Source organism: Tyto alba, unplaced genomic scaffold, assembly GCF_018691265.1.
Source record: "Tyto alba isolate M040663 unplaced genomic scaffold, T.alba_DEE_v4.0 Super-Scaffold_18, whole genome shotgun sequence".
Classification (NCBI taxonomy): domain Eukaryota; kingdom Metazoa; phylum Chordata; class Aves; order Strigiformes; family Tytonidae; genus Tyto; species Tyto alba.
Window position 1 is genome coordinate 4,839,802 of NW_024881280.1, and position 27,520 is coordinate 4,867,321.

The 27,520-nt window shown below is 50.5% G+C and overlaps 1 protein-coding gene across 5 annotated transcripts in view; it reads left to right on the plus strand.

Moving 5' to 3' along the window:
• Nucleotides 1–27,113, plus strand: part of PRDM11 (PR/SET domain 11) — a 51,569-nt gene extending 24,456 nt beyond the window's left edge. For 2 of the 5 annotated variants that reach the window (XM_042790776.1, XM_042790775.1), the window contains exons 6-8: nucleotides 12,827–13,014; nucleotides 16,170–16,820; nucleotides 17,680–27,113. In XM_042790776.1, coding sequence (XP_042646710.1) covers nucleotides 12,827–13,014; nucleotides 16,170–16,820; nucleotides 17,680–19,844 — 3,004 coding nt within the window. In that variant the 3' untranslated portion in view covers nucleotides 19,845–27,113. Of the gene's footprint in view, nucleotides 1–3,544; nucleotides 3,958–5,708; nucleotides 8,919–12,826; nucleotides 13,015–16,169; nucleotides 17,107–17,679 lie in introns of those variants that run through there. The other 3 variants (XM_042790777.1, XM_042790779.1, XM_042790778.1) reach the window with 3 other exon arrangements.
• Nucleotides 27,114–27,520: the final 407 nt, after the last annotated feature.

Genomic DNA, 27,520 nt, shown 5'->3' on the forward strand with positions numbered 1-27,520 from the left:
AGAGTAAAAGCTACCAGCCTACGCACAAGCCATTTTGTTGAACTTAGTAAACTGGACTCTGTTACCTTGCAGCAAGTGGAGCAAATGTTCTTATCTGTTACAGACTGAAATTTATGCAAAGCAAAGGGGCCCTAAAGTACTGCAGGACTGTGATCCCTATAAAAAAAACCTACTTCAGAGCCCTGGGAAGTTATATGCTTGTTTCTTAGAGGCCAAGAAAAGTGGAGTTGGTTGATACCTTTGGGGGGTGATCATTAAGTGCCCACTGTTCATTTAGTTTACGTCACCTACATTTTTAAAGAAATAGCTGTACTGTCTTGCACTTTCAGATTGACTTGGGCTGAGGTGTGAATTCACAGCTTCACAGCTGGGGCTCCTCTGGAGCTTGCTAAAGCCCACACAGCATCCCCAGTGGGGTACTTCCAAATACCAGTGACTGCTCCTAGGGACATCCTGCATGGTAGAGGATGTACAGGAGGGGAAGAAGATCTCTCTGACAGTAATACTGTCTGCATTTTTTATAAGGACGAGGTTAATGTGCCTGCTGGGAACCTAACATTAATTGAATTCGTGATTAAAACTGGCCAGAGCTCATCACTCGTTGCGTGGTGAGTTAGCTCTTGGAATGCTTAAGTTATCTTAAATTGTTTTGACACAATTCACACTGGAGTGGAAACCCTGAAATCTGAATATCCAGGTCTACCACAGGTTGTCCTAAGTGCACTTGATGGAATACCCTACTTGGGAAGAGCAAAAAGGGCTCTAATTCCCCCTCCCCGGTGCAGCTTTGCTAGTGACAGCGGCCATGGGTTCAGCAGAGAAGAGGGGGTGCAGGTGACCTGACCCCGCCAGCAGCTTTGAGCAGCTCCTGGGAGACTTCTGTACTGCAAGCTCACCCTTACCCAGGGGCACTTTGCAAAATACTGTTATTCCTTCTCCCCAGAGGAGCTTGTCAGCAGAGGTTTGTTGCCACCACGTGGAGGCACTGATGATACTGTGCAGTCGTGGGTACCTGCAGAAAATATGCATGAAGCCCAGTTTTGCTGAATGCGATAAAAATCAAACTGTAAATGTTCCTTGGCTCAGTGTTCCACGTAGCCTTTTCCCTCCTTCCAGTGTTCAGCTGGGAGAACTCCTCTTTCCTTTTAAGTTGGGTTTTATTGCTTTTTTTGTTTTTTTTTTTTTTTCTCTTGAGGTCAGTGTAGCAAGTGCTTTGCTGGATCTCCATCATTTCATTAGCACCTTCCCTAAACGCTCCTATCCCTCCATAAATGAAGCTCCACCAAAATGTTATCTCAAGGATGCATTTACATTTGACCCAGTGAAATGTATCTATGCACTTAACTCCCAGCTCTCCCGGTACGTGGCCTGGATTGGAGCAGCATTTCCTACTGGTTTTCCAGCTTTAACCAAGGTTAACAGCTTCTGACACTTACCCTGATGGAGGGCAGCAGTGTCAGTGAGTTTCATTAAACAACAGCGTAACAGCGCTAAGGAGAAAGCAGAATGACGTTTGTCGAGGGTCACTCTGCCTTTCTGTGGGTTTTTCTTAGTCTGCAGCCCACGAGCATCTTTCACACGAGCACACCCCAAACCACCTCTCTTCTGCTGGGCCGTGGCAGCGCTGAGAGCCACGCAGCTCTGAGGAGGTGCCAGCAGGGCCATCAGAAACGTGGGGCAAATGGGAAAAACTCTGAGGCCTTTGCTCGTACCAATTTTTCAGGAAATATTTCGGGGTGGCTGAAGTCTGCCTGCAAGAGATAGGGCATTCAGCCAAGATGTTAAGTTTAAATGTAATTTTTTGAATGAGGAGGGTCTGAGCTATCCCCACCAGAGTTTACTCCCTAACATTGCAAAAATACTAACAATAGGTCCCAAATTCATTGAAACCAAAGATGCTATTACCAGCAGATAGCATCTTCGGTTTCATTTAGTTTGGGACCATAAGCAGAAAGGAAACTAGCCCATAGTGTCACTTCAGCTGTTAGATGTCCTAACCATTAAGATGTCTTATTCCTTGTATGTTACATCTTAATATCTTTTTTTAAACATTAATTTTCTAGGCTTGTACTGACAGCTTTTGGGGGCAATTTATATTAACACTGAAGTCTTCTTCCTCAGATGACTGTTGTGTTCTCCACCCCATAGCTCCATGCTGATGTAGATTTCTATCCGAGAACTTTCTTTTAAAATATAAAGAACTCTATGACTTGAGCACCAAAAAGGTTGACCTCTTTCAAAAAAGTTCCCCACACCCCTGCTTTTAATTGTTTGAAGATGTGTAAAAGCAGTCTTTTGTAATGTGTAGCAGTAGAAAAACCATTTGGGCATTTTACTTCATTGCTATCATTCAAACCAAAGCATACACTAAATTTTCCCAGCAGTTCTGCTCCTCCGTGGCCTCTGATCTCTTCTGTGCTGTTCTGCATGCGTATACGCAGGTGCTTATAGCCCAGGCTGCAGATTGTTCCCCTGCCCACAATCCCACCTTCTTTATGTGCAAAACTGCATGTTCACAAAGTCTGTTTTCTCCTTTTCCGTTGAACAGAGCTGCCCTCGTCTTTTTTTCTCCCCCAGTAAAAAGCCATAGTTAGGACTCCTGTTTTGTTTATTTTTAAAGTTTCCCTGGACTGTGGCTGGAAAAATTAACACACCTCCCCACCCCCTGTGGACAAAACTGCTCGCTTTCAGGATGTCTGCCTCTTCTTCTCAAAGGGCTGAGGCTGCGAGTTGTTAGTTTGAAGCAGTAGAAACGAGGCACAGGCTCCTGTCAGCGGCAGCGACAGCAAAGCCTAGCCGGGAAAAACAGGTGGGTGGCCTCATTCCTTTTGAGAACAATGGGAAACGGCAACCATTTTGGGGTGAAACAAGAGCTTGCTGTGAAGCAGATGAATGCGGGATGCGCAGTACCCCTGGTGCTGAAGAAAAGGCTTTTCCTTAGCAAAAGCGAGTTGGAGAAATTGCCCGTGAGTCTAGTCAAAATCTCCCCTGAAAAAAACCCAATTTGAGGTAGCCTCTGCATGACACCCTGCAGGTTTTCACAGAAAGGGTGGCGTTAAAAGTTTCCATTGCATGTTGTGCCAGGCAGAACAACAAGATACGTTTCAGGCCTCCAGATTGCCTCATTTTTGAGCAGTGTCCCCTCCGAAGCTAATTCATCAACGTGCTTGTGAGTTCTCACGCTTTTTTCTGTGCACAAACTGCGGCAGGTGATGTGAGGCTGTACTGAAATTCTCATACGTAAGTCAGGGCATCAGACGAAGTGTAAAATTCCGTTTTAACTGTAAAGCTGAGAAGGCTCCTTCACGCTGGTGTTGCTTGGTGTTTTTTTCCTTAAGCTTGAAAATTGCCACTTAAAAACAAAACGGCTGCCTTTTCCTGGTGCGATCGAGGAAAACTGAGAGGTTGTTGCGGGTGGGGGGAGCTGGATCCCACTGAACTCCTCTGCCCCAGTGCTGCACTGGTCAAGTGGTTGGATGCAGAGGGATGCTTTTGCGCTGATTTCCTTTTACCCAATTGTGCTTTGTGGGATGTTCAACCCAAGGAACATGGCTGAACGAAAGAGGAAGCCCAAGTTTTCCAAGGAAGAACTGGACATTCTGGTCACTGAGGTGACCCGCAATGAAGCCATGCTGTTTGGGAGGGAGACAATGCGTCTGTCCCATGCTGACAGGGACAAGATCTGGGAAGGCATAGCCAGGCAGATCACATCAGTCAGCCAGGTCCCCAGGTCTGTAAAAGACATTAAACACAGATGGGACGACATGAAGAGAAGGACCAAGGACAAACTGGCATTCATGCAGAGGTCCCTCTCCAGCCCCGGCAGCGCGGGGCGGCCCTCGGCCATCGTCCTGACCGCCCACGAGAGAGCCATCGAGTCGACGCTGCATTCGTCACACCAGATGCACGGCTTCCGGCGAGCGGATCTGGACGTGGTTGACAGCCCGTCAACGAGCTGTAAGTATCACTGCCTTAACACCTCTTTGTCTTATGCTTGCATATCTCAGTTTGACACCAGAAAAGAGCGTTGTGTGTTTTGTGAGATGCTGGGTTGCCTGTCAAGCCAGGCCCTACTGCCGTGTTTGGTTTCAAGACAGCCTGCTCTGGTGATCGTGGGGTGTTGAGATGGATTGAGGGAAAGCTGTGTCCAGGTTAAGATCATCTCCTCTATCTGTTTATCTAGTCCTTTTGCATACTCTCTTCTAAGGGTAGACATTGTTCAGATTCCACTTTCTTAACGGGTCATAAGTCTGAACTAATCCTACAAGTGAGGGAACATCTGTAGTTGAAGTGCAACTACCTCCAGTCTGTGGAAAAGTGCTTGTAAAGGATTAGGAGTTCTTCATCTCGCATGCACCCCAATAAAACAGCAATGCTGTCGAGCTGAGAGTCGTGTGCCAGTCACTAATGGATCACTGCATGGTCACCATCTTCCAGGAGGGCTGCTGGAGGGGGCTCAGTGATCACTGGTGTTTATGCTCTGAGGCCAGGTCACTAATGATTTCTCGCTAGTGGTCTGAAGGCTCAGCCCAAGTGCTGTGAAACTGTTTTTTTAAGAAATTACTGGCCCTGGTTTCCAAGTTCATCTTCTTACACCACAATTCTCAGACACCTTCCGGTGCTGAACCACCAGCTGCTTTTTGCAGGTCCTTTCCCCGGTTGCATACATACGGTTTTCATGTGTGGAGGTGCAGCTTCTTGGTCGGTGAGCTTTTAGGGATGCAGAGGAGAAAAAGAGAGGAAAACTTCTTGGAAAGTGAGCCAACTAACACTTCGTGGGTGGCACTGTCCTACCACATTAGGTCTTACCTCATATCTGAAGTAATGTTGTTAGTGGGAAAGCAAGGACAAAAATCTTCAAGAACTGGTGAAGTGGGACTTGGTCATTCTTTGCATCTATCTTGGAAACCAGTTGCACTGTTTCAGAGGTGAAATGAATACAGCTTGTGCAAGGAGATAGTGGGCAGCTGTAATTAGTGAATTATCGTCTCTTCTTACTCTTGATGTGCCTTTACTTGTGAACTGGCACATCACTATTTATCAGACTAATGAGAACTCTCCCATGCTGTTTTGCTTTGCTTTTGGTGGTTTTGCATCAAGTACACTTGCCCGATTAATATAGGGTCCTTTTGCTGCTCCGCCTGACTGCCTGGTTATCTTAGTGATGCCAAGCCACGTAGTAGCTTTGCAGTACAGGCTTTGCGAGCAGCGAGTACTGTGTCTGTGCTTTTCTCAGTGCAGAGGATGTAAGAAATGACATGGGAGCAGGGCTTTTGACTGAGGAACCGAATGTGTCAGAGTGTTCTGAGACTGGACCAAAGGCCCGGGAGCCTTTGACTCTCCAAAATGTTGTTCTAGCTACTTACGGTTTTGGGGAAGGGGAAGTCATTGTTACTGTCTGAAATGGATTTACATGCCAGCGATGAACAATGCTGTGTACAGGATACCATGGCAGCCTGGATTCCTCCTCGGTTGGCTGGGTTCGCCCGCACTTCAGGCCTCTTTACGGCTAAGCTTGTCACCCAGATGCTAACATTGCAGCACGTGCATGTTGAGTTACGCATCAGGAGCTACAGGCTTGTCTCAACTGGCAGATGGGGGGGGGGAGGGGAAAACCCTTTTTCCATGTGCTGTGAGATACCATGAAACAGAAGTCAGAGCTGCGAGGGATTTCGAATTAATAATTCATGCTTCCTCTTCTGTTTAAGCTGACGAAGACGAAGAGATGCCGGGCACTTCTCGGGAACACCGCTTCTCGTCGTTGCAGAGGGCTGGTGCAGGAGTCAGCCAGCTCTCCGGGCCCTCCTTCCTCCACACTTCTTCCTCATCAGAGCACTCGGAAGCTGCCAGCCAAAGGCAGGAACTGCACCGCCCGTCCCCGCGCACTGCCTCGTCCTGCAGACCCCCGCACCCCCGCGCCAGGAGCCCGCCCCTCTCCAGCTTCGATCGCCAGCTTCTCCATTCCCACATGCAGCAAACAGACCTGTTCAGGCAGTTCTGCCAGGAGCTGGTGGCTGTGCACAGAGACATGGCTGACAGCATGCATGTCATCGGCCAGAGGATGGCTGACCTCACCAGCCAGGTTGGCCAGATGTGCCAGACCCTGTCGGAAATCCGTGATGGGGTCCAGGCTTTCCGTAGGATGCAGGATCCTAGTGTCATGCAGGGGTCTCTTCTGCAAGCAGCTTGCTCAAAGCAGCCCCCTGAGCCCAGTGCAGGGTCTAACCAAAACCCCCCAAAACCGTCTCCTCCTGCACGGACTACCAGGTCACGAAAGAGAAAGCACCATTTTTAGTCTGCTTCATATAAAGTAAAGAAGGATGCTCCTTCCTGAGCTGCTGCATGCTCACAGGGCCTCTCCATGTGTATCAGTAGTCTGTGGGGAAGGTCGACAGCCGCCCCAACCCATCCATCCCCCTGCTAGCTCACAGAGCAGTATGAATCGTGGCAGCTGAATAGTAGGGCTGGCCCTCTGCAGTGGCAAAGAGGGATCTCAAATCTTACAGAGCTTGGGATGTAGGACATCTTTCTGTTCATAGGGATTAGGAGTTTTCACTGGCTTCCCCATGCTTTGAACACTCTATAAGCTAAGAGATGCAATAGGAATCATTGTCTTGATCTCTTCTCATGCCTGTGAAATGGTATTCACTGAGACAGTGTACTACAGAGCTCCCTTTGCAATCAACCCACAAATTTACCCTACCTCTGCCTTCCCATCATCTTCCTGCAAATTAGTATATACACTTTGCAAAGATACATCCTTACGGCTCTAAAGACTCTTATTGCTCATTATTTTTGTCGTGCGTTCAGCAATAATGGGCAATCCAGGGCTTACTGTGACTTACGCACAGGTTTGAGGAGAGGTGTAAAAGCGGAGCTTGTGCAGGGAAGGGGAGAAAGGCAGGAGGACAGGTCTGGGCACGGCGTGGTTTTAGACTGCTGAGAAGGGCTGCGATGGCACATGCCTGGATCCTGCAGTGCCACGTGCACTTACATCAAAGAGTTTAATCTTTGTCTGCTCCAGTCTGAAACCCCTGCCTACCCTTCACGACTGCAGTTAAAATACGACTATTTCATCATACGACAACATTTCAAGATAATTGTATCCTATTATTTTCTTGCATGTTATGATCTTCAGTTTTGAGCCACCTCATCCTCTTCAAAATGTGAGAGACTGCACAGGAACAAGGGAAAATATAGGGCCTGCTTCTGACCTCAGGAACAGTTTGGTTTTGTATCACTGTAATTCTGTCAACCTCAGTAAAGTTACTTTGCACTTAGTGTTACTTAGGGTGGGATCTGTACTGTGTTCTATCGTGAAGAGTTTACTATCTAAAGTCACAGCTGTATAGGTTAAAATCTTAGACGTGTTGGGTTTGTACTGCTTGCTTTCCCCATACAGTCGCAAGAACGAACTGTGTTACAGCATTTGAATTGCTTTAGTGCTGCATGAGGTTCCCGTGTACAACCCCGATTCTGAAACTAGGCTTTAATAATGTCACCTCAGGTGGTGATGACAGATGTGGCAGCTTTTTTTACAACGTGTCTGTCGTCTTCTTGATTTGCACATCTGCATCCACCACGCTGCCCCCACCTCGGGGAAAAATCTGGACCGTTATCACGATACGCTTCAGCAGGGAAAAGGGCCGAGGTGTTATCTTTACAGTTAGCAAGCTGCTGTGTGCCAGGATTTGGCTCTATTCTCTGTGGAGGTGGGTGGCAGGAAACTATTCACGTTAATGCGAATGTGCATCATCATGCCACGTCTGGGCTACAGACTTGGCCAAAACGTTGTATAAACTTCAGCGGGAATTGACCATAGGCTCCACAGGATAGCAGAAGGATGGCTTGCTTGTTTTGTGTGATCTTGAAGGATCTTCTTTAATCTGTCTGGCCTGTCCTTTGAAGGTATAATGCACTAGCTTCTCTTCTGGAAAGCTCACTGTATGCCTGCCGTGTCAGGCATTCCTGACATGCTTTTCCTTTTTCCTTTTTAATTGTTCTGTAATTCTAATTCAAGTAATTTATTTTTAGTGGTGCGGTAAAAGGCCCTTGCTCAAGGGAGCAGGGGTCTGGAAAAGAGAAAAACCTCCTTTCTGGGATATGACCCACACTGCTTTCATGCAGAGGACATTCCTCATAGTGCTGCTGCCAGACCAGGGCAGTACTCGCTCCCCTTCCTCTGAGGATGTCATTTGACTTCAGTTGAAGGGAAGACTGAGAAATCAGGTAGAAGTAGATCTAACTTACGAATCACAGAGAACTGAAAAAATGGTTGATAGGTTCTAAAGGCTTTCTGAGTCAATATAGTGCTGCTGCTATATATTAGAAGTAGTATTTTATATTTTTGTAATATTTGGTCCCTGCTGATGTTCTCCAGTGGATATACTGAGAGGATTGGCTCCTCTGATGTCCAGGGGGGGATCCCTTCTGGGAACCCTCGGATCTGCAGAAGAGGAGGCTCCCGGAGGTGCTGGGTGCTGGAGGGAGTTGGCATCGTCGTTGCCATCAGTTTGCCACACAGACGTGCTTAGAGAGAGAATCCTGGTGCGGGAAGCACGGCCTTTGGTACAAACCCCCAAAGGCTGTGCTCTGGTCAGGAGAAAGGACCTTGTACTATAAACTGCCTGATGTCTCCCCCAGTTTCCTCTGTGGACTATTACAGATTGGCCCAGATCTGGGGACGTGTCTCCTGCCCTGTGTAGACCCCTCGGTGGAGTGGCTTTTCTGTACTGGCTCGCAAAGGATTCTTCCTCCTGCACCCATCGTGTTAACTGGCTGTTGAAGTAAGTGCCTGTGTCAAAGCAAACTGCTGTGCTCAACCCTAGCAGCTCCATGTCTTGTACATGCTGAAAAAACTCTCTCTTCAAAAAGTATTTTTATTAAGAATGCAATAAATATATAACACTTTTAACACAGCTGCTGTTGAGTCGTTTGTTTCTCTCCTGTAATTTCTGAACTGGTAACAAGCCCGTCGCGGATACCGGGTCTCCTGGAGGCACTCAGCGTCGGGGAGCTGAGGCAGGGTTTGTGGGTGCAGCACCCCGGGGATGTCTTCCTGGGCTGGGGGCAGCTCTCTTGCACGGCGTCTCCTGCCCTGGCTCAGGCTCAAATCTTGATTTGCGAAAAGCTGGTGGCCTTTTCCCTGCGGGGCTCTGCCCTGGCAGGACGTCAGCGGAGCATCCCCGGGGCCAGCTGGAGGGTGAACGACGGAGGGCCCAGCGGGCAGGGGGGGAGGCATGGGGTAAATTGGGGGGGGGGCTGGGGGGGCAGAGGCCTGAGAGCCTCCCTCCAGCTGCGGGGCTCTCCTCGCTGTCTCTCCTGGCTGCTCCATTCCCCTCCTGGGGAGGAATGGTCCCAGCTGCCAAAAAATACCTCGACGTTTTTCTGGGCATGCTTACCGGCCCATCCCAAACCTTGGCAGTTTGGTGTCCTGAGTGGGCTGTGGCTTAGATGAGGATGGTTTTTTGCTGCTAGCTAGAAGAGCTGTGGGAAAGGCGGCCCTGTGGAGCAAGGAGCTGTGCCTCCAACAACCACGGGGTTGATTCAAGCCCCAGTAGCTGCACGTGGGTTATAGATGGTCTCTTGGGGCAGTGGCTGGTCCCTGAGTAGCCTGGGCTGAGTCTATGGCGGTCTTGAGCCTGGCTCGTCCCAGGCACAGGACATGAAAGACCCGATTTGGAGCTGGTGGCAATGCCTGCCTGCAGGAACGGGAGCAGCTCTGGGTGGCTGGCTCTGCCCCAGCGGTGGTCCCAACCCTCCTCTTCCTCTGGGGATCGGCGTCCCTCGGGAAACCCGCAGTGCAAGCGTGCAGTACCTTGTGTCGGCCTAACCCTGCCTGGCCTGGGCATCCAAACCGAGGGAGCTGCCATGCCTCGATTCAGCTTGGCTGTTTGGCATCAGGAGGGGGACTTCCCCTCACAGGAAGGGTTTCTTCAGGACGTGAGCGCTTCGGCCTGGGGAAGATATGTCAGCGAAGGCAGACTGGTACAACCTCTTCTCCTCAGCAGGCAGGGGTGGAGCGACTTCCTCTGTCCTCAGGGAATTGCCTGCCTCTAACCCGTGGCGTGCAGCAGCATGAGGTGTCTTAGATGGACAGGTGGAGTTTGGGTTTTATGCAATCCTTTGTAACCCGTGTCATTTGTGCCCCTGGGGTCGCATTCGCTGGAACCCAGGATGTGGGTGATCTCAGCCCCATTTACCTCGGGGAAGTATCCCAGATGGAAAGCTTCCTCTCAGAGCGTAAACCAGTTACCAACAGCCAGCAGCTGTGAAGAAACGTGTTTGTGACTGGATTATTCCATGACTGCCTGTTAAGGGCTTTCTTCACGCCTCCGGGTGAAATCGGCAGCGCCAGTCGCTGCAGGATGCTGGGTGGGAGCGGGCGGCTGAGCAGCGTGCTGCAAGGCTGCTGCAAGGCTGCTGCAGGGCTGCTGCAGGGCTGCTGCAGGGCTGCTGCAAGGCTGCAGGGCTGCTGCAGGGCTGCTGCAGGGCTGCAGCTCGCACCCTCCTGCCTGCGCTCTCCTCCCAGCTCCCCACCGTTCTGGGAGCAGCTTGGAGCCGCAGGACACGGGCAGCAGAGCTGAAGGATGCTCTCGGGCAGATACTTGGAGGGGTTTAGAGGCAGGAGGAGAGCAAATGGGAAAAGGATGCTCATGCTTAATAAAAGACTTCGTAATAAAAGTGAGCCCGGGTGGGAATAGTTAACCAGGCTCTCCCATTCCCATGCAAAGTGGTGTTTTTTAGAGACTTTTCTAAATCTCGCTGACAAATGCAGTTTGCTGGGAATGCACCAGATTGTCCTGCCACTGTCCTGTGAACTCCTCGGTGCCACTGGCTGTGGGGATGTGGGTCCTGTATGTTGTTTTAAGGAGCCGTGAGCGACCCTCAGGGTGATCACTCTTTGGAGGTAACTGGGCTCCTTCGCAGGGGCGGCCTGATCTTGTCGTTGCTGTGGCCAATGTTTGGGCAGAGCAGCTGCAGAGTCTCTCCTTAGCTGGCACTAGGAAGCATCCTGGCATTTTGCTCGGACTGGGGAGAGCATCCTCCGGGATCTCCTGTGCTGCAGGCCATCAGGCTGACCGCAGCACGTTGCTGTGTATCTCCCAGCTGGCTGAATGCCTGATACACCTTTTGTGGAGTGATTGCTGACACCCAGAAGCGACAGCCTGGCTGTGTGCCGTTGCAGGACCTGCTTCCCACCACACCGGTCCAGGCTCCTCAAATACACAGACCGGTGGTTTGAAAGGTCCTGTGTTTTGTGATGAAAAGTAAAATAAGAGTTAACAAAAGCCAATGTTCGGCTAATTTTGTCAGTGCCAGAGCCTGCTTTTTAAATAATTACTGAAGATTGCGGAGCATCCTGGGTAGCACGCATTAGGAAAAATACAGCTGGTTGCATGCACGTGCACGGTTGTTTAACATTAAAACCAGAATTGCTGGAGCCTTGGGCAGTCTGAGACACCGCAGACTCGTTTTCTGTGTTTTGCAGGAGGCTTCACCAAGTTTGTGACCTTGTGTGTGGGGGTTGGTGTGATCACGTGCAGGTGGGCTCGTGTCTTTATCTGTGCAGGCACATGGCTGGAGAAGCGGAGAGCATTCAAGGAAAAATTGATAGATTTCTTAAGCCGAAGAAAAACCTCTGAGCTATAAGGGAACGTCTGGGCAAGGACTAGTAGCAGCAGATGTCAGAGGAGGCATTTGCTGCTCGCCTTCGTTAATCTTACTGCAGCAGGGAGTGCTGAATAATAGAGGCAAATGGCCTGAGGAAAAAAAAAAAAAAAAAAAATCTTTTAGCTGTGAACTGTTCAGATCTGCTTTTGGGTCTGCACATACCATGACCTGGTCCTTGGTGGGTGTTACGAGCTCGTGTTGGGGGCAGCTGGAACTAGTATTGCCAAGCCTTTTTTGTGTCCTCTAGCAAGAACACAAGGTGTGTGAGAGCAAATAATATGATCCTAGCTGTGGATCTCTGTATTACCAAGTTGCGCAGAGAGCCAGTTGCTTGGAGTGGGACTTAATACACTTCCGATGAGCTGATATTTAGCTGTTTTGAATCAGAAAAATAAATACCATGCCCAGAAAGCGATTTTTCCGTCAGCACTGCCAGGAGATCCCCACAACGTGATGCGGGGCTTTCCTGAGACTTGCAGGGACGTTTATATTTTTATGTCACACCCCACCGAATGCCCAAGTACCAAACCTCCCAGTACTGGCGTGCCCTTGGTTTCCTTTTGGACAGCCAGTGAATTTTACACTTTCCTTTTGGACAACCCATGCACATCAGGTGACCATGTTTCTGTCCTGAGTATCTTAATTCTGCTTGTCCAAAAGGAGGGCAGCAAGGAAATCTGGTGTTTACTAAAAAAGGAAGACAGTATTTTGGGGAAACAGATGGGCAGAGGGACCCTGCCATATTCCATATGTTCCTGAGAACAAGAGAGGAGGCCCTGGGATGTGAAATGATGGTGAGGAGTCCGGGAGTTTCCATCCCTTGGCAAAGATACTTCTTCCTGTGAGACTCTGTGTCACCCTTACTGGCAAAGCTACTCCTTCAGGTTGGATGTATGTTGTTGTCATCCCTTTCCCGGCAGAAAAGGACCTCCTGGTTTAGTGTTCCCTGGGTGTCCATGCTTGTTGTCCTGTATCTCTGGCAATTTGCACACCATTCCTTATAACTCCATGCTTTCCAGTCTGGCTGTGTTGATGGCTCTCTCTGAAGCTCATTCTGGCTTCCTCGTGGTCGTCCCTCTGGTGCAAGGGGTGGGGGGGGGGGGCACAGGAGAGAAGTTTGTGCTTCACGCCCGCCTTGTCACCTCGCCCTCAGGTATGTGATCATCTCCCGGGAGGAGAGGGAGCAGAATCTGATGGCCTTCCAGCACAGCGAGAGGATTTACTTCCGCGCCTGCCGTGACATCCGCCCTGGGGAGAAGCTGCGGGTCTGGTACAGTGAGGATTACATGAAGCGGTTGCACAGCATGTCCCAGGAGACCATCAACAGAAATCTCACAAGCGGTGAGTCCCCCTCCCTTTCCTCCCTTCTCCCCCCCACCCCGTCCCCTTGGGCCCCCACACTTGTTGGACCGAGTGCGGTGGGTGAAGGAGGCGATGCCCAGGCGGCCTGAGGAGAGCTGCGTTTCTAGCAGCAGGGCTCCTCTGGGTGAGAGCTCTGCGTGGCCTGGCGTGGATGGATGGGTGTACGAGGAGAGTAAAGAGAACCACCGTCACGGAGATCATGAAAGAACGATTTGTGCTGTGTCGTGTTGTGTCATGTGTCTTGTGTCGTGTCGTGTCGTGTGTGTGCTGCAAGGGCCTGACGCAAAGCCCAGGGATCACAGAGCTCCTCTGTCACAGGACTTTCTGGCCCAAAGATTGCCGTGCTGGTGGTCCCACAGACAGGCACATTAGGTTTTTCTTCTGAACGTGCTGCTTTCTCTGGCTCCTGTGAGCAGCCTGTTTGAGGGAGCTCCGGTTGGTTCTGTGTGCATATGGAAGAGAGATTTCCTCGGTGTGTTTGTATGTCCATTTTCCTCGCTTAATTTATCTCCTCTTTCTTCAGAAAGATAATTTGGGATCAGCGCGACATCAGCTAGAGACTCCTTAGTCTCACAACCTTAGAGTGCGTGTACAACGTACAGGAGGCTGTGTACTTGTCAGACTGATTCTTCCCTGGATAAAAACTGTTATCTTATCTTAAGAGTAGCCGTGCTGGAACAAACCCAGCGGTCCTTTAGGTCAGTGTAATGTCAGCCATACAGGAAGCTTTAGAGGAAGGAAAAAATTCTCAATGTATCTGTTCGTCTATATAATGCTGAGACCTGAAGTTAATTAAGGGCATTTCTTTCCAGGCCTAGCCACCGAATGGCAGGGCCTCAGCGGGGCAGCCACACTAAATATAACTTTCTAATTAAGGTTCCCGTGTATATTACTACACAGCTGCTGTTGCTGCCTTGACTTGGTAAAAGGTGTCTCCTCTTTAATCGTGGGGTGGACAAGGTGTCCTGAAAAAGCTGGTTATTCTCCATCCCCTTGGAGTTATTATGCACTTGCAGTGTTACGTCTTGGTGGTTGTACTTGGGCAATTCCCACTTGTGAATGATCATCAGTATGAATGTGCTTTTTATTATAGTAATGAACATCACTGAGTGATTAGGTAGAGGCTGCAGTGATTTTGCTGCATCCCATGCACACGTTAGTTGTCCAGATGGCTTAGTACTTTCTGAAACTACAGCAGGAGAGAGACTGTGCCCTTGGAGCAGCTGCTCTGGAGGGGCACCGAGGCTGCGAGCGATTGCCCTGCCGTACAGACATGCCTTCAGTCCCAGTTTGTCATGGTTCGTGTGAGCTGAACTGGTAACTCACAGCCTCCTCCGTGCTGCGAGCGCGGTGAAGACCTGCCTCTGGGCTCCTCAGGACCCGCGTAGCCTACCCCACGCTCCGGTAGAAACCCCTGTGGCTGGGGAGACCACCCTAGAACCCCTCTGGCGTCTCGGCGAGCTCATCCTGCGGCAGGCTGGGCTCAGCCTGCAAAAGCAAAAGCAGCGCAGGGCCGTGGTTAGAACGGAGCATCGCCTGGGCCCTTGTTAGACTTGCGGGAGGCATCGCAGCCCCAGCTGGGAGGGCACTGGGAGGTGGTCAGGGAGCAGCTCCGCAGTCTGTTGAGTCACTTTCCGTTTAAAAGATTTCAAACCCCCTGCAGATTAGCCCGTCGAGTGAAGTGGCGCACTTTATTAATTCACGGGAACATAACATGGTCCCCGGGTTTTGTTTCTATCAGTAGTTTCTGACCCGCCTCATCAATGGACTCGAGACCAATAATATGAGAGATCATCTTGTGATTTCTAGCTTTTCCATAGGGCTGAACCACTTGGTTGGTTGGGGGACAAAATCACCGAGAAAGAAGAAGAATCCATTCTCTAAATCCCCAACTCTGCCAGTAGTCGTTACAGTCCGTAACGGGGGAAGTAGTAGGGCAGAGGCTCAGAGCTTTGCCCTTAGAAATTCTCATCAGCGTGGTGAAAATGGGATCTGTTGTTACGGCTTCACTCAAGAAGCGGCTGGGTTTGCCAGCCACCACCCAAACCCAGCGCAAAATCCCTGCCGCTCAGGCCAGCCCTTTTTACGGTGCCATACTCTAACTGTTTCGAGTCTTGCATCTTTTCTGCGTTCTTAGCATTGCTCTCCTTAGAGAGGGAATGGTAGCTTTTGCTCCGTAACTCTTATGAAAGCATGAATGCACTTTAAAAGCAAACAAAACCAAAAATCAGCATAAAGCAGCGTCTTGTTTGGGAAGCCATCAATGCTTGAAGTTATTTACAAGATAGAAGAATGATGGAAATTGAGCCAAACCTATCGTCTTTTGAATTTCCAGGTAAGGAAATCTGGCTATTCCCTTTATTTTAAGCAATTAATAATTTGTATGAGGTTGCTTTTATTATTGTTTTGGGTTTTGTTTTTTTTTTTTTTTTCTGTTTTTTAATCACTAAATGGCCACGCTCTTAGACTCCACCGGGACAAGCTAGCTGTCCCATCCTTGGAGGGCTTTCACCTGTTGTAGCTCAGTTGACAATGAGTACCTTGGGGTTTAAGAGTGCAAGATATTTTCACTCCTTTACCTTTGCATTTCTGGAGCAGCCTCCAAACCGAACGAGAGTAAAGGGGCTTGTGAACTTTGTGCGGTGGCGTGCACAGACGCTGGGGTTGTCGTGGAACGGTCCGAATCTCTTGCTGCGCTGCTGTACACTTGATACCTTTTACCAAGTCAAAACAGGCACAGGTCTTCCAGCCAGCCGAAACGGCACTTGGGCTCTGGGTGTTGGGTTCCACCGCCATCACTCATTCACCTCGTAGTCTCCTTCTAGCGCAGGTTGGTCATACCTTTAGGTTAAACGAGCTGCCTGTAGTTTCTCTTCTCTTTAAAGTGTGTGGGTCCTACTCCGCGCTGGCTACCCAGGACTGTCTCTGTTTTTGCAGACGTGCCCATTAGCAGGGCTCCTCCTCTCGCGAGCCTCGGTTTCCACTGAGTTGTGTCAGTTCCCTGGCTTGTAACGCAACGTGCAGACCTGCAGGGATTCGGCCTGCCTTTTTGTTCTTTTTTTCGTTTGAGTTTTAGATTGAGGGATGTTGCTCGGTTCCCGATGATAATCCCCACCCCTCGTTTTCCTTTCCAGGAGACAAAAAGTTGCTGAGGGAAAAGTCAGAAAAGAATGTGGAAAATCAAGAGGACGTGAGGGGGCCGCTCCAGCTCGCCACCTTAAAGCAAGGGAAGAGCCCCTACAAGCGCAGTTGTGACGAGGGGGAATCCCACCCCCAAACGAAGAAAAAAAAGATCGACCTCATCTTCAAAGACGTCCTGGAGGCTTCCTTGGAGTCCGCCAAATTTGAAGAGAACCAGTTAGCAACGAGTATGCCGCTTTCCATCAGAAAAGCATCTAAATACCAGGCCGAAGACATCTTTGAGAGGTGTGGCAGTGCCATGCAGCACGGCTCCCTGAACCTCAGCAGAAACCGGAGCGAGGGGGAGTGGAAGGTCCCCCACGGTTCCTCTTTCATCTCAGCCAAAGAGGTGGGCATCCTCGAAGATGAGGAAGAGGAGCCCCTGTCACTCGCAGCAGACAGCCCGACCGAGCTGTCCCTGGCCTCTGTGCAAGGCAACTCCCATGAAATCCCCACCACCTCCTTCTGCCCCAACTGCATCCGGCTGAAGAAGAAGATCCGGGAGCTGCAGGCCGAGTTAGACATGCTGAGATCTGGGAAGTTACCCGAGCCACCCGTGCTACCGCCCCAGGTACCCGAGCTCCAAGAGTTCTCGGACCCCACAGGTAAGCCTTGCCGAGTAACAGCGTTCTCCAAACCCTGCCTAAGGAGAGTAGTGAGATGCCTGTGTGCTGTGTACCCATCTAAAGCATTTTGCTCTGAGTATTCAGGTGAACACGTGATTCCATGGAAGGTTCGTTGTCAGGTTTTGTGACCGGGTGGGCCAGGAGCTGGCACAGCTGTGGGCACAGTGGAAAACACTGTCTGGGAAAGACTCTGTATGACAACTTGCTCTATTTGTTGCCATTGTAATCGATAATGCGCTGCCAATAAAAAAGACATTCCATTGCAGACAGTTTGTTTGCTGTATTTTTGATGCATTCTCTTTCAGCGGAAGCCCCTCCGCAGTGCCTCACATGCTACCAAGAAAGTCTGAATGACTCTGTGGTAACACTGAAATCTGCGCTCTTTGTGTATGAAATGATGTCCCGCTGTGTCCCTTGTTGGAAAGCCCTCTCTGTTTCCTCCACTGCCTTAACACAACCATGTGTCCCTTTTCTGAAGATACGTTTCATTTCCTCCAGGAACGTGCTGTCGAGCAGCCAGGAGCGTTCACCAAAGGGAATGTTTGGGGCACCCCATGTATTGTGAAAGTGGCCAGGATGTAGTATCCTTTCTTGCTGCCCGTTGTGGCAAGTTGGAGACAAAGTTCATATGCAGAAAACATTGATTTATTTTCCCTTTAAAGCCACGATTCAAATTCTACCCAGAGTGCATTGTGGGAAGGAGAGGGCAGGTTGTGACCAGCTCATCAGGCAATGCTCTACTGTCACCGGTAGGATGCTTCTCTATCTCAGCAACTTTGCAAATACCATATTTTTTTTTCCTTTTTTTTTTTTTTTTTTTTTTTTTTTTATCTTACAGCTTCCGAAAGCATCATCTCTGTTCCCACCATCATGGAGGACGATGACCAAGAGGTGGATTCTGCTGATGAATCAGTTTCCAATGACATGATTGCTGCTACAGACGAGCCTTCTAAGATGTCTTCCGCAACAGGCCGGAGGATACGGCGGTTCAAGCAAGAGTGGCTTAAAAAGTTTTGGTTTCTGCGGTACTCCCCGACACTGAATGAAATGTGGTGCCACGTCTGTAGGCAGTACACAGTGCAATCCTCTCGGACTTCAGCCTTCATCATTGGCTCAAAGCAGTTCAAGATACACACGATAAAGCTTCACAGCCAGAGCAACCTCCACAAGAAGTGCCTGCAGCTTTACAAGCTCAGGATGCACCCCGAGAAGACAGAAGAGATGTGCCGAAATATGACCCTGCTCTTCAATACAGCCTACCACTTGGCCCTGGAGGGCAGGCCCTACTACGACTTTCGGCCTCTGGCAGAACTACTGAGAAAGTGTGAACTCAAGGTGGTGGATCAGTACATGAATGAGGGAGACTGCCAAATCTTGATCCACCACATCGCCCGGGCTCTTCGAGAGGACCTGGTTGAACGCATCCGACAGTCTCCCTTCCTCAGCATCATTCTGGACGGGCAGAGCGACGACTTGCTTGCGGACACGGTCGCAGTTTACGTGCAGTACACGAGCAGCGACGGGCCTCCGGCAACCGAATTCCTGTCTCTTCAGGAGCTGGGCTTTTCTACGACAGACAGTTACCTCCAAGCGTTAGACAGGGCTTTTTCCAGCCTGGGAATACGGTTGCAGGATGAGAAGCCAACTATTGGCTTGGGAGTCGATGGTGCTAACGTTACTGCCAGCCTGAGAGCCAACTTGTTCATGACAATCAGAAAGACCTTGCCCTGGCTTCTCTGCCTGCCCTTTATGGTGCACAGGCCCCACTTGGAAATTTTGGATGCCATCAGTGGGAAGGAGCTGCCGTGCCTGGAGGAGCTAGAAAACAATTTGAAGCAGCTGCTCAGTTTCTATCGTTACTCTCCCCGACTCATGTGCGAGCTGAGGGTCACTGCTGCCACGCTGTGCGAGGAGACCGAGTTCTTGGGCGACATTCGAGCAGTGAAGTGGATCATCGGGGAGCAGAACGTGCTCAACGCTCTAATCAAGGATTACCTTGAGGTTGTAGCCCATCTCAAAGACGTCAGCGGCCAGACCCAAAGGGCGGACGCGTCTGCCATTGCCTTGGCCCTCCTGCAGTTCCTGATGGACTACCAGTCGATTAAACTCATATACTTCCTGCTGGATGTGATTGCTGTGCTTTCACGCCTCGCCTACGTCTTCCAAGGGGAGTATCTTCTTGTGTCGCAGGTGGACGACAAAATAGAGGAGGCCATCCAGGAGATCAGCCGGCTAGCAGACTCGCCTGGGGAGTACTTGCAGGAGTTTGAGGAAAACTTCCGTGAAAGCTTTAATGGCATCGCTGTGAAAAACCTACGGGTGGCTGAAGCCAAATTCCAGTCGATCAGAGAAAAGATCTGCCAGAAGACCCAGGTGATCCTAGCCCAAAGGTTTGATTCCCGTAGCCGGACATTCGTGAAGGCCTGTCAGGTATTTGACCTCGCAGCTTGGCCCAGAAGCACCGATGAGCTCATGAGCTATGGGAAGGAGGATATGGTACAAATATTTGAACACCTGGAGACGGTCCCGTCGTTTTCCAGAGAGGTTTGCAGGGAGGGGATGGACACCCGAGGGAGTCTGCTGATGGAGTGGCGAGAACTCAAGGTGGATTATTATACCAAAAACGGTTTTAAAGACTTGCTCAGTCACATTTGTAAATACAAACAGAGATTCCCCCTCTTAAATAAAATAGTTCAGATCCTCAAAGTCCTTCCCACCTCATCGGCCTGCTGCGAGAAGGGGCGCAACGCCCTGCAGAGAGTGCGCAAAAACAACCGCTCTCGGCTCACGCTGGAGCAGCTCAGTGATCTTTTGACGATTGCCGTTAACGGGCCACCCATTGCCAACTTCGATTGTAAAAGGGCCCTAGATAGTTGGTTCGAGGAGAAGTCGGGCAATAGTTACGCGCTGTCAGCCGAAATGCTGAGCAGGATGTCGTCCCTTGATCAGAAGCCGATGTTGCAGAGCATGGACCACGGCTCTGAGTTTTACCCCGATATTTAGGAAGGAATGCCTCAGATCAGAAAGCTGTTGAATAATTTTTTTAATCTATACTCTAAACTTTGATATATTATATAAAATATATATATATATTATATATATTAAGGAAAAACCCACACTGAAAATTTAAAAGTTAAGACGATGTGCGTCTGATAGAAGCTAAGCAGAATTTTAAAGATTCAGACAATGTTTAGACATTTACTTGTGTCTCCAACCATGGCAGCTGCAGTGTAGGTGGCAACATTTCATTCTTTAGAAGCATGTGCTGGGGCCATACTCTACATGTTCAAACCTAATGATCTATAAGCTAGACGACGGGTCTTTGTCAGCCTCATCCTCCTGGTGGTTTCCTTTGTATGTGTTTTGTCGGGTTGTTTTCTGTGTTGTTTTGTTTTGGGGTTGGTCGGTTGTTTTCTTCCCCCTCGGTTTTAATCTCTGCCTCTCTTTCCGTTGTTCAGTCCAGTTATTGAGCCATTCGAGCCTTTCGTTGATGACCGTCAGATTTCTGATTTCCGACAGAGCATCCCGTGCGTTTATGTTGTCCCCAGCTCTCCAACTCCACCCAGTTCTCTTCACTCGAGTGGGAGCTTTCTTCGCTCACAGAGATTACTGGCAGGAGGAAAGGGCTGGGGACATGATTTTAGTTTTTGCTTCTGATTTAGAAACAAATGCCTCCACTAAACTGTGATGCCCCTTTCTCACTTCTCCCTACTTTTGGGCTGTAGAGTAATACTTGGCTTTCAGCTCCTTTTATGATAAACGTAGTACCAGTCTATCATACGTATATTATAACATGATGTCATGTGCAGACTATAAAATAGCAAAATAGAGAAGGCAGGGGGAAATTTTTGCATTTATATTTTTATATTGTAGGAGATAAAAATATATATATATACAACTATTCATTCAAAACCAGGGCTGCTGTGGAAGCTAGACAGCCAATGAGTCAAGAGCCATCTCTGGGCGGAGATTCAAAGGCTTAAAAAATTATATTCTAATTTACATTATTTATACTATGTCTTTATAATCCTAGATTGTTGTGGGTTTTTTTGTTTTGTTTTGTTTTGTTTTGTTTTGTTTTGTTTTGTTTTGTTTTGTTTTGTTTTGTTTTGTTTTGTTTGGAATGACTGAGAGAAAAACCTGCTGCAGTTTGGTGGCAGGAGCTATCAATGCAAGATTATCTTGGATTATATTCATGTGATGATGTCGTACAAAGGTTCACGTATTCTCTTGTGACCAAGGTAACATGTTCCACAGCACAGCAGACTGATGACAGCAGGAAGAAGGGATGCTCTGCTTCTTCCTGCAAAATATTTCTTCCTTTCTTGAAGGGATGAGGAGTCCAGCTGAAATGTGAATGGGGGACTTGCACCTTCCATCACAAAGAGATTGTTCTGTGGGCTCGGGGTTCTTCTTTGTTTTATTCTTTTAAAGTGAGCTCCAGGCATTCACACATTATCACTTCAGGTTAGAAAAGCAAAAAAAAAAAAAAAAAAAAAAACCAAAAAAACAACCAAAAAAAAAAAAACAAACAAAAAAAAACCAACCACACAAACAAAAAAGGTGCAAAAACTCCACAACAGATGCTAGTGCCTTGCCCCGCTGATGTGGCATGGACAGCACCAACCTGACCAGACCATCGTGAGGGTGAGAACCTGTTGTTCGGAAGGTGTCCAAGCCGACATGTTCTCACTTCCCAGAGGGACAAGCTTTGTGCCAAGCTGTGTTGTTTGGAAACATGATGGTGGTATCAGCAACACTGAACCTTTCCTTTCTCCTGTTACCCCCCCCTGCCCTTGGTCTTGGTGCTAAGATATCTCTAGAACCGTTGCTGCTAGTTGATAGCTTTTCATTTATATAAATATATATATATATATATAATATTATTTTATTTTTTAAACTTTTTTGTTTGTTTTCAATGGAGATGTAGCACGTTTGGAACCGATCTCTCTCGGAGTCACTTTCACTGCCAGGGTTCACGCACTGTCTTCCCCGGGAAAACACGCACTTCTACCTAGGTCTCGCTCACCTCCTGCTCGCCCCTTTTGCCCTCAGCATGGCACAGAGCCCACGGGGAACCGCCACGCCGGTGTTGGTCAGAGTTTTGGAAGTTTTTCCCCTCTGTCCCTGTGGGGCTGAGCCCACCCAAAGCACTCACGGCGCCCAGCCCTCGCGTCCTGACTCTGCTCCTTTTGCTGTAAAACGGGGCTCGGTGGCCCGAGGGGGAGCGGGGCGGCGAGGGCTGGGTGGGCGCCCTGCCTTCTGTAGCACTTAACTCCCCGTCCCCTCTTGCCTTACCTCAGGTGGCTCGGGTGGGAGCCGGGGAGGTGAGGAGATCCACTTCTCCCTCGTGGAAACGTCGCAGCCTAAGTCAGGGCGTCACGCCGCCGCAGCGCAGGGGCCTCGGTAGCGCAAGCGAAAAAATGGCTTCGTTTGCCATTTCCCCCCCCCCCGCCCCCCAATAAACGATGTGATCGGATTGACCCATTCGTCTAGAGGAGTAAAAATTAAACTGGAAGCTCTCCGCCAGCTGTGCAGGCGTGGGCAGTTGTTTGCTGGACGGTAAAACAGGGATCTCTCCAGGCGAGGTGCTTGTGGGTGTCCAGCCCCAGCGAGTCAGCTGCGCTCGGGGTGCTGCCACGAAGCTCACAGAGCTGCTCCCTGCTGGGGAGCCCGCAGGCTCCCCCCTGAGTTAAAATCTGAGGAGAAAAAAAATAATTAAAATTAAAGAAGGAAAAAAAAAAAAAAAAAAAAGATAGGCTGCTCTGTTAGTCTCTGGCCTGGAGATTGGCAAGGTGAACGTAGATGTGGGAGACAAGTGAAGTGATATGCCAGAGGGGCAGGTGGGGGAGAGTCTTCCTTGTCGAGCGTGCATGTTGCAGCAGAAGCAAAAATAACAAAAATATTTGATGCAAGCTGCTGTGGCTGTTGGAGAGGCTGTAAAGATAGTTTCCTTCCTTCCTCCCACCCAACCCTTTTTTTTTTTTTTTTTTTTTTTTTCATTTTCCTTCGCTTGACTCCATAGTTCTTGGTGGAGGGAAAACAAAAAAAAAAAAAAAAAAAAATCACCCGCCTTTCCGTTTGCAGCAGTGAAAGCTCCTCGGCACGTGGCTCTGTCACAGAGGCCCGTCAAAGTGCCTGGCCTACGTGGAGGGAAGGGATGCTGGCCCACAGTCTCCCGACACCTTTGCAGACAGGAGTGTTCCCCCAGGGCTTGTGCTGAGCCACCCCGAGACCTGTTTACAGCTCCTGCTCTGAGCCTCTTTACTTTTGCCACGGTGGGGGGGGGGGGGTGGGGGGATGAGAAAAGAGTGCCTTGCCTTGTTGGCGAGGTAAGAGGCTTCTTCAGAAACAATTCCTCTAATTTGTCACTCCTTCCCTTTGGTCCGTTTGCAAATCCTGCTCTCATCAGTGACATCTGTCACTGGCTGCTCTTACCCCTGACGGCGGAGCGAAACGTGCAGCAAGTGGTGGTTTTACTCGGGGCAGTCAGCTGGCAGTGGGAGAGCGCTCCTTGGTTTTGCAAATAACTTTGTGTGCACCTGTGAGCCGTGTGGGTAGGGAGCGCGATTCCCTGCCACGGGATGCTGCGGACACCCGCGATGGGGAAGGTCAGAGACCCCTCGCACGGGTGAAGGGGGGGAGCAGCCAGCCTGGCCCAGCCCAGCTCCCCAAACACAAACAATTCCCCCATCATCCCCACATCAGAAAATCAACCCGGCCTTTGTCCTAGGCGAACACAGGTGCTTTGCAAGCTTTCCCTCTAGGTTTACCCGCCTATCTCAGATCTGTAGCTGTTACTCTCCCATGGATAGTCTGTGGATGGAAACGTGACTGCCGGCAGGAGCAAGATAGGGAGGAGGGAGGAATACCAATGCAAAGTGCCCCTGGCTTCCCAGTGCCCTGCCTGCCCGGCCTTTCCCCGGGGCAGATGCGTTTCTGTTCCCTGTTTGCAAACTCTCTGGGGCCTGGCCGGGTGGCCGGCAGCAAGGCCGGGGCGGGGGGCAGCGGGGGGCATGGGGAGGGCTCTCCTTGCCTCCAAGATGGCCACGCGTCGGGTTTAATTGATGCCTTTCCCGCTGTGCTGAGCGAGGGAGAGGAGGTTGTTTTGAAGGTGTTGCTCGCAGCATCTTGAACTGCTTTGGCTGCAAAGAGAGAAGGGTTTAGTTTTTTTCAAATGAGCTCTCTATTCTCTCCTTCCCCCCCCCCCCCCCCACGCATCTTAGGTATGGCATCTGACTGTGAATAACACACGCTTCTCCAGACCCTCGGGTTTGTATTTCTAGCCCCCGGGCTTTTTGGTTGCCAATTCTCCCTCCCCACTTTTTGCTCAGGCTCCTTGCCTCTTTGACCCTGCCGTGAAGCAGAAATCCATGAAGCACATGCAGACATGTCCTTCTGCAGGGCTCGCCAGCGGCCGCAGGGGCCCGGGCCCTCCGGCCACGAGGCCGAACTCAGCAGGGATAATCCTCACAAGAGACCAAAGCTCTTCCCATACCAGCAAAAGCACACGGGAGCCACGGGGGGGCTTTGTGAGGGGAACGCGGTGGGCAGGGTCCCAGCGTCTCACCTGCCTTGGGTCTCGAGCTGACCGCGGCGATGTCCCCCGTGCTGGTCGCGCTTTTGCTGATATGACTCCTCGGACGTGATTCGGGCTCGGTCCAACTCTCTCACAGCACAAACTCAACCAGGCGGCCCGCGAAGTCTTCAGGGTCCCCTTTCTTTCTTATCTCATGAGGATTGCTGTTTGTTTGACCAGTGGGTAAGACAGCCTAGACAGCCGGCTTGCAAATAAGCAGCAACAGCCTCTGCTTTTGCAGGTTCCCCTCTCAGCCCTGTCAAAAGAGGTCTTAAAAGCAGAGAAACGGTACGTTGCTCCCCCCAGCCATTGTATTCAATGCAGTAATGCCTATGCAATTCCTGTCTCCCTTGGAGACACGTATGATGTGTGTGCATGTAAGCTAGTGTATGTATACAGTACATATGCATATGGTCTATATATTGTATATACGCACATCCCAGTACATATACACACAATACAAAAGATTAAAATCACATGCTTATATATCTATAAATAAAATCCTATATATTTATATATTTCTATGTTTTCGATAGATATAAAGATATAATATAGAGATAGACTCAACCACCCTTGTGTAAGGCTGGCCCTGTGTTCTGGCACAAGGCACATAACACTGAAGACTTCGGACTTTGGGATCGTTTTAGCCATACACTGAGGCCTACATTTACGTGTATAGCACTCACTCTACGGAGAGGGGCTTTGCTGTGGTTAGGGCAAGTGGTTTCCTTGCCGGCGTGTTAACCAAGTGCTAAATAAGGCTTGTGTAACGGTGGGGGGCGGGGGGGGGGGGTGTCTCGGTGGGGGGAGAACGCTGGCGTGTCCTTGTCTTCTCCCGAGTCTGCCTCTGGCTGAGGTCCTGCATGTTCGCGTTTGGGCAGATGCCTGTCCCACCCTCAGATGCACTTTCCTCTCTCTGCACCGATGCGCTTGGCAGCTGCGGGTGCCCGGCGCCGTGAAAACGTGGCTTTCGGCTGTTCTGCCCGGCAGTCGCTGGCACCCTGCCCGGGAGACCCGGCTCGGCGGCGCAGGCCGTGGGGCCGGCAGGACGGCGGCGGGAGAGCAAAGGCGTGACGGAGGGAGGCAGGCCGGAGGTGGCAGGGACAGCACGGATGGGAAGAAGGGCACCCCAGGTTGGGAGCGATAAGGATGGGAGTGTGCCGGCCCTGCTGGGGAGGCACGTGCAGCTCTGTCCGGGCAGGGCTGGCCGCTGCTCTCCCTCGAGTCCCGCAGCCGCTCCCCGGGCAGGTTTGCTGGAGGGAAAGGAACGATGCGATTGCGCGGCAGGCGCCGTCGGTGGCGCGCGTGTGGTCCCGACCTCGCCAGACTGGAGCACCAAAGGGTGCAACCCTCCTTGCCCGACTTGTGCGGAGAGACAGTTATTTTCGCATGACAAGCATTTCCATGCCAGGACTGGGCTGGGGCGGGGGGGTGGGTCAGCCTTCCCCGAGTTTCTGCCGATGCCTGCGGGATGGGCAGCTGCCTCGTCCCTCCATCCCTCCCTTCACCCGGCCGCTCGTAGGACGCTCACCCCACTGCGGGGTGAAGCCCTCGGCTGGCACCTTGCGGGGGGGGGGACACCCGAGAGGTGCCTCTGGCCGGGCTGGCAGCGGGTGGTGGGTCGCCGTGCTGCTTCCCCGTGAAGGTCGAAGCGGGGAAGCACGGAGGTTTGGCTTTGCAGCTCTACACCGGGCCTGGCAACCACGCGCTCCTCGCCGTTCGTTTTACTTGTTGGCTTCGGTCGGGAGGGGGGCGAGTTGTAACTCCGACGGCCGAATGACTTGCTACACTGGTATTGCATGAGCAAACGCTGTGCAAGCTCCCCCACCACCACCCCACACCCCACCACCCCCCCCCACCCCCCCCCCCCCCCCCCCCCCCAAGCCCCACCACACACCTCAGCGCCCTTTTCCAGGCCTCTCTCCTCCACACAACTGGTAATCCACCTCAGCCGCAACCCGCCCGCCGGCGGCTCCCCGTTCCGCCGCAGCGCCGGCGGGAAGCACCCCGGCACGTGTTCCTCACGAACCTCAAGAGACGGTTTCCTCACTCCCAGCTCTCCGTTCCTCCTTCGGATGCCACTGACACTCGCGTAGGCTCAGCCCGCGGCCTGGCCGCCCGCCCGTGCCGGCAACGCTGCCGCCCGGCGAGGGGCTCCCATGCACTGCACCTCATGTCGAATAAGCTCGCTGGGCTACGTGGGGGAACCGTGTCTCATATGCTGTAATGTCCCGAATGCTATAGGAGGGCTACGGAGTTTTCTGCCAGTCGTGGCATCCTCCTAGACTCACCCGACTGTTGGTAAAAAAAAAAATGCATTTCTACTTCCAGAAAACAAGAGGTTTTCTCTCAAACCTCACCATATCCAAGCACAGCCCTGCTGAACTGTTCCAAGCGATCTCTCACCCACCCACCCACCACACACACCCACTCACACACACACGAAATGAGAGAAAAATATCTAGACGTCTATTACTACATATGTATTACTATGTTAATATCACTCTTTTGGAGAACATTAAAATGTTATTACTTTACAGACTATGCTTTATAGTACCTGTGTGAAAGGACCTAGGACACTGGATACGAATAGAGCTATGTTGATATATCATAGTATGTACACGAGAACCTTCCTTTTGTCATATTATCCTTGTAATGTAAAATGATTGTTAATAAAAAAACATTTAAATTTATCAGGTTGGGTTGCTAATTCTTTACACTCTTCTTGGAGGTTAATGTCATTTTCCAAGAGCAAGGGCATCGAAGCTGATGTGCTCCCTCTTCCCCGGCCCACGACTGTAAGGAACGGGGCCGGTGCTGATTTATCCAGAAGGGTCAGCTCTCCCTCCTGGTTGACCCTCCTGGGCCCATGGTGGATTAACTGGAAGGTTAACTGTTTTAAAACGGTTCAATGAAACAGGAGTATTTTTGTACGTGGAGGTTCTTACGTCTGCTAAATCAGTGTGGGCGAGAGAGCCAACCTCTGAAGCACGTACGAGCGCCCGTGGATTAGCATGGGTCTGTGAGTCGTGTTTTCTGACCGAACAGCTGACAAAGCTGAAAACATCGCTGTCTCCTTGGGCTCAGCCTCGCTGCTCCT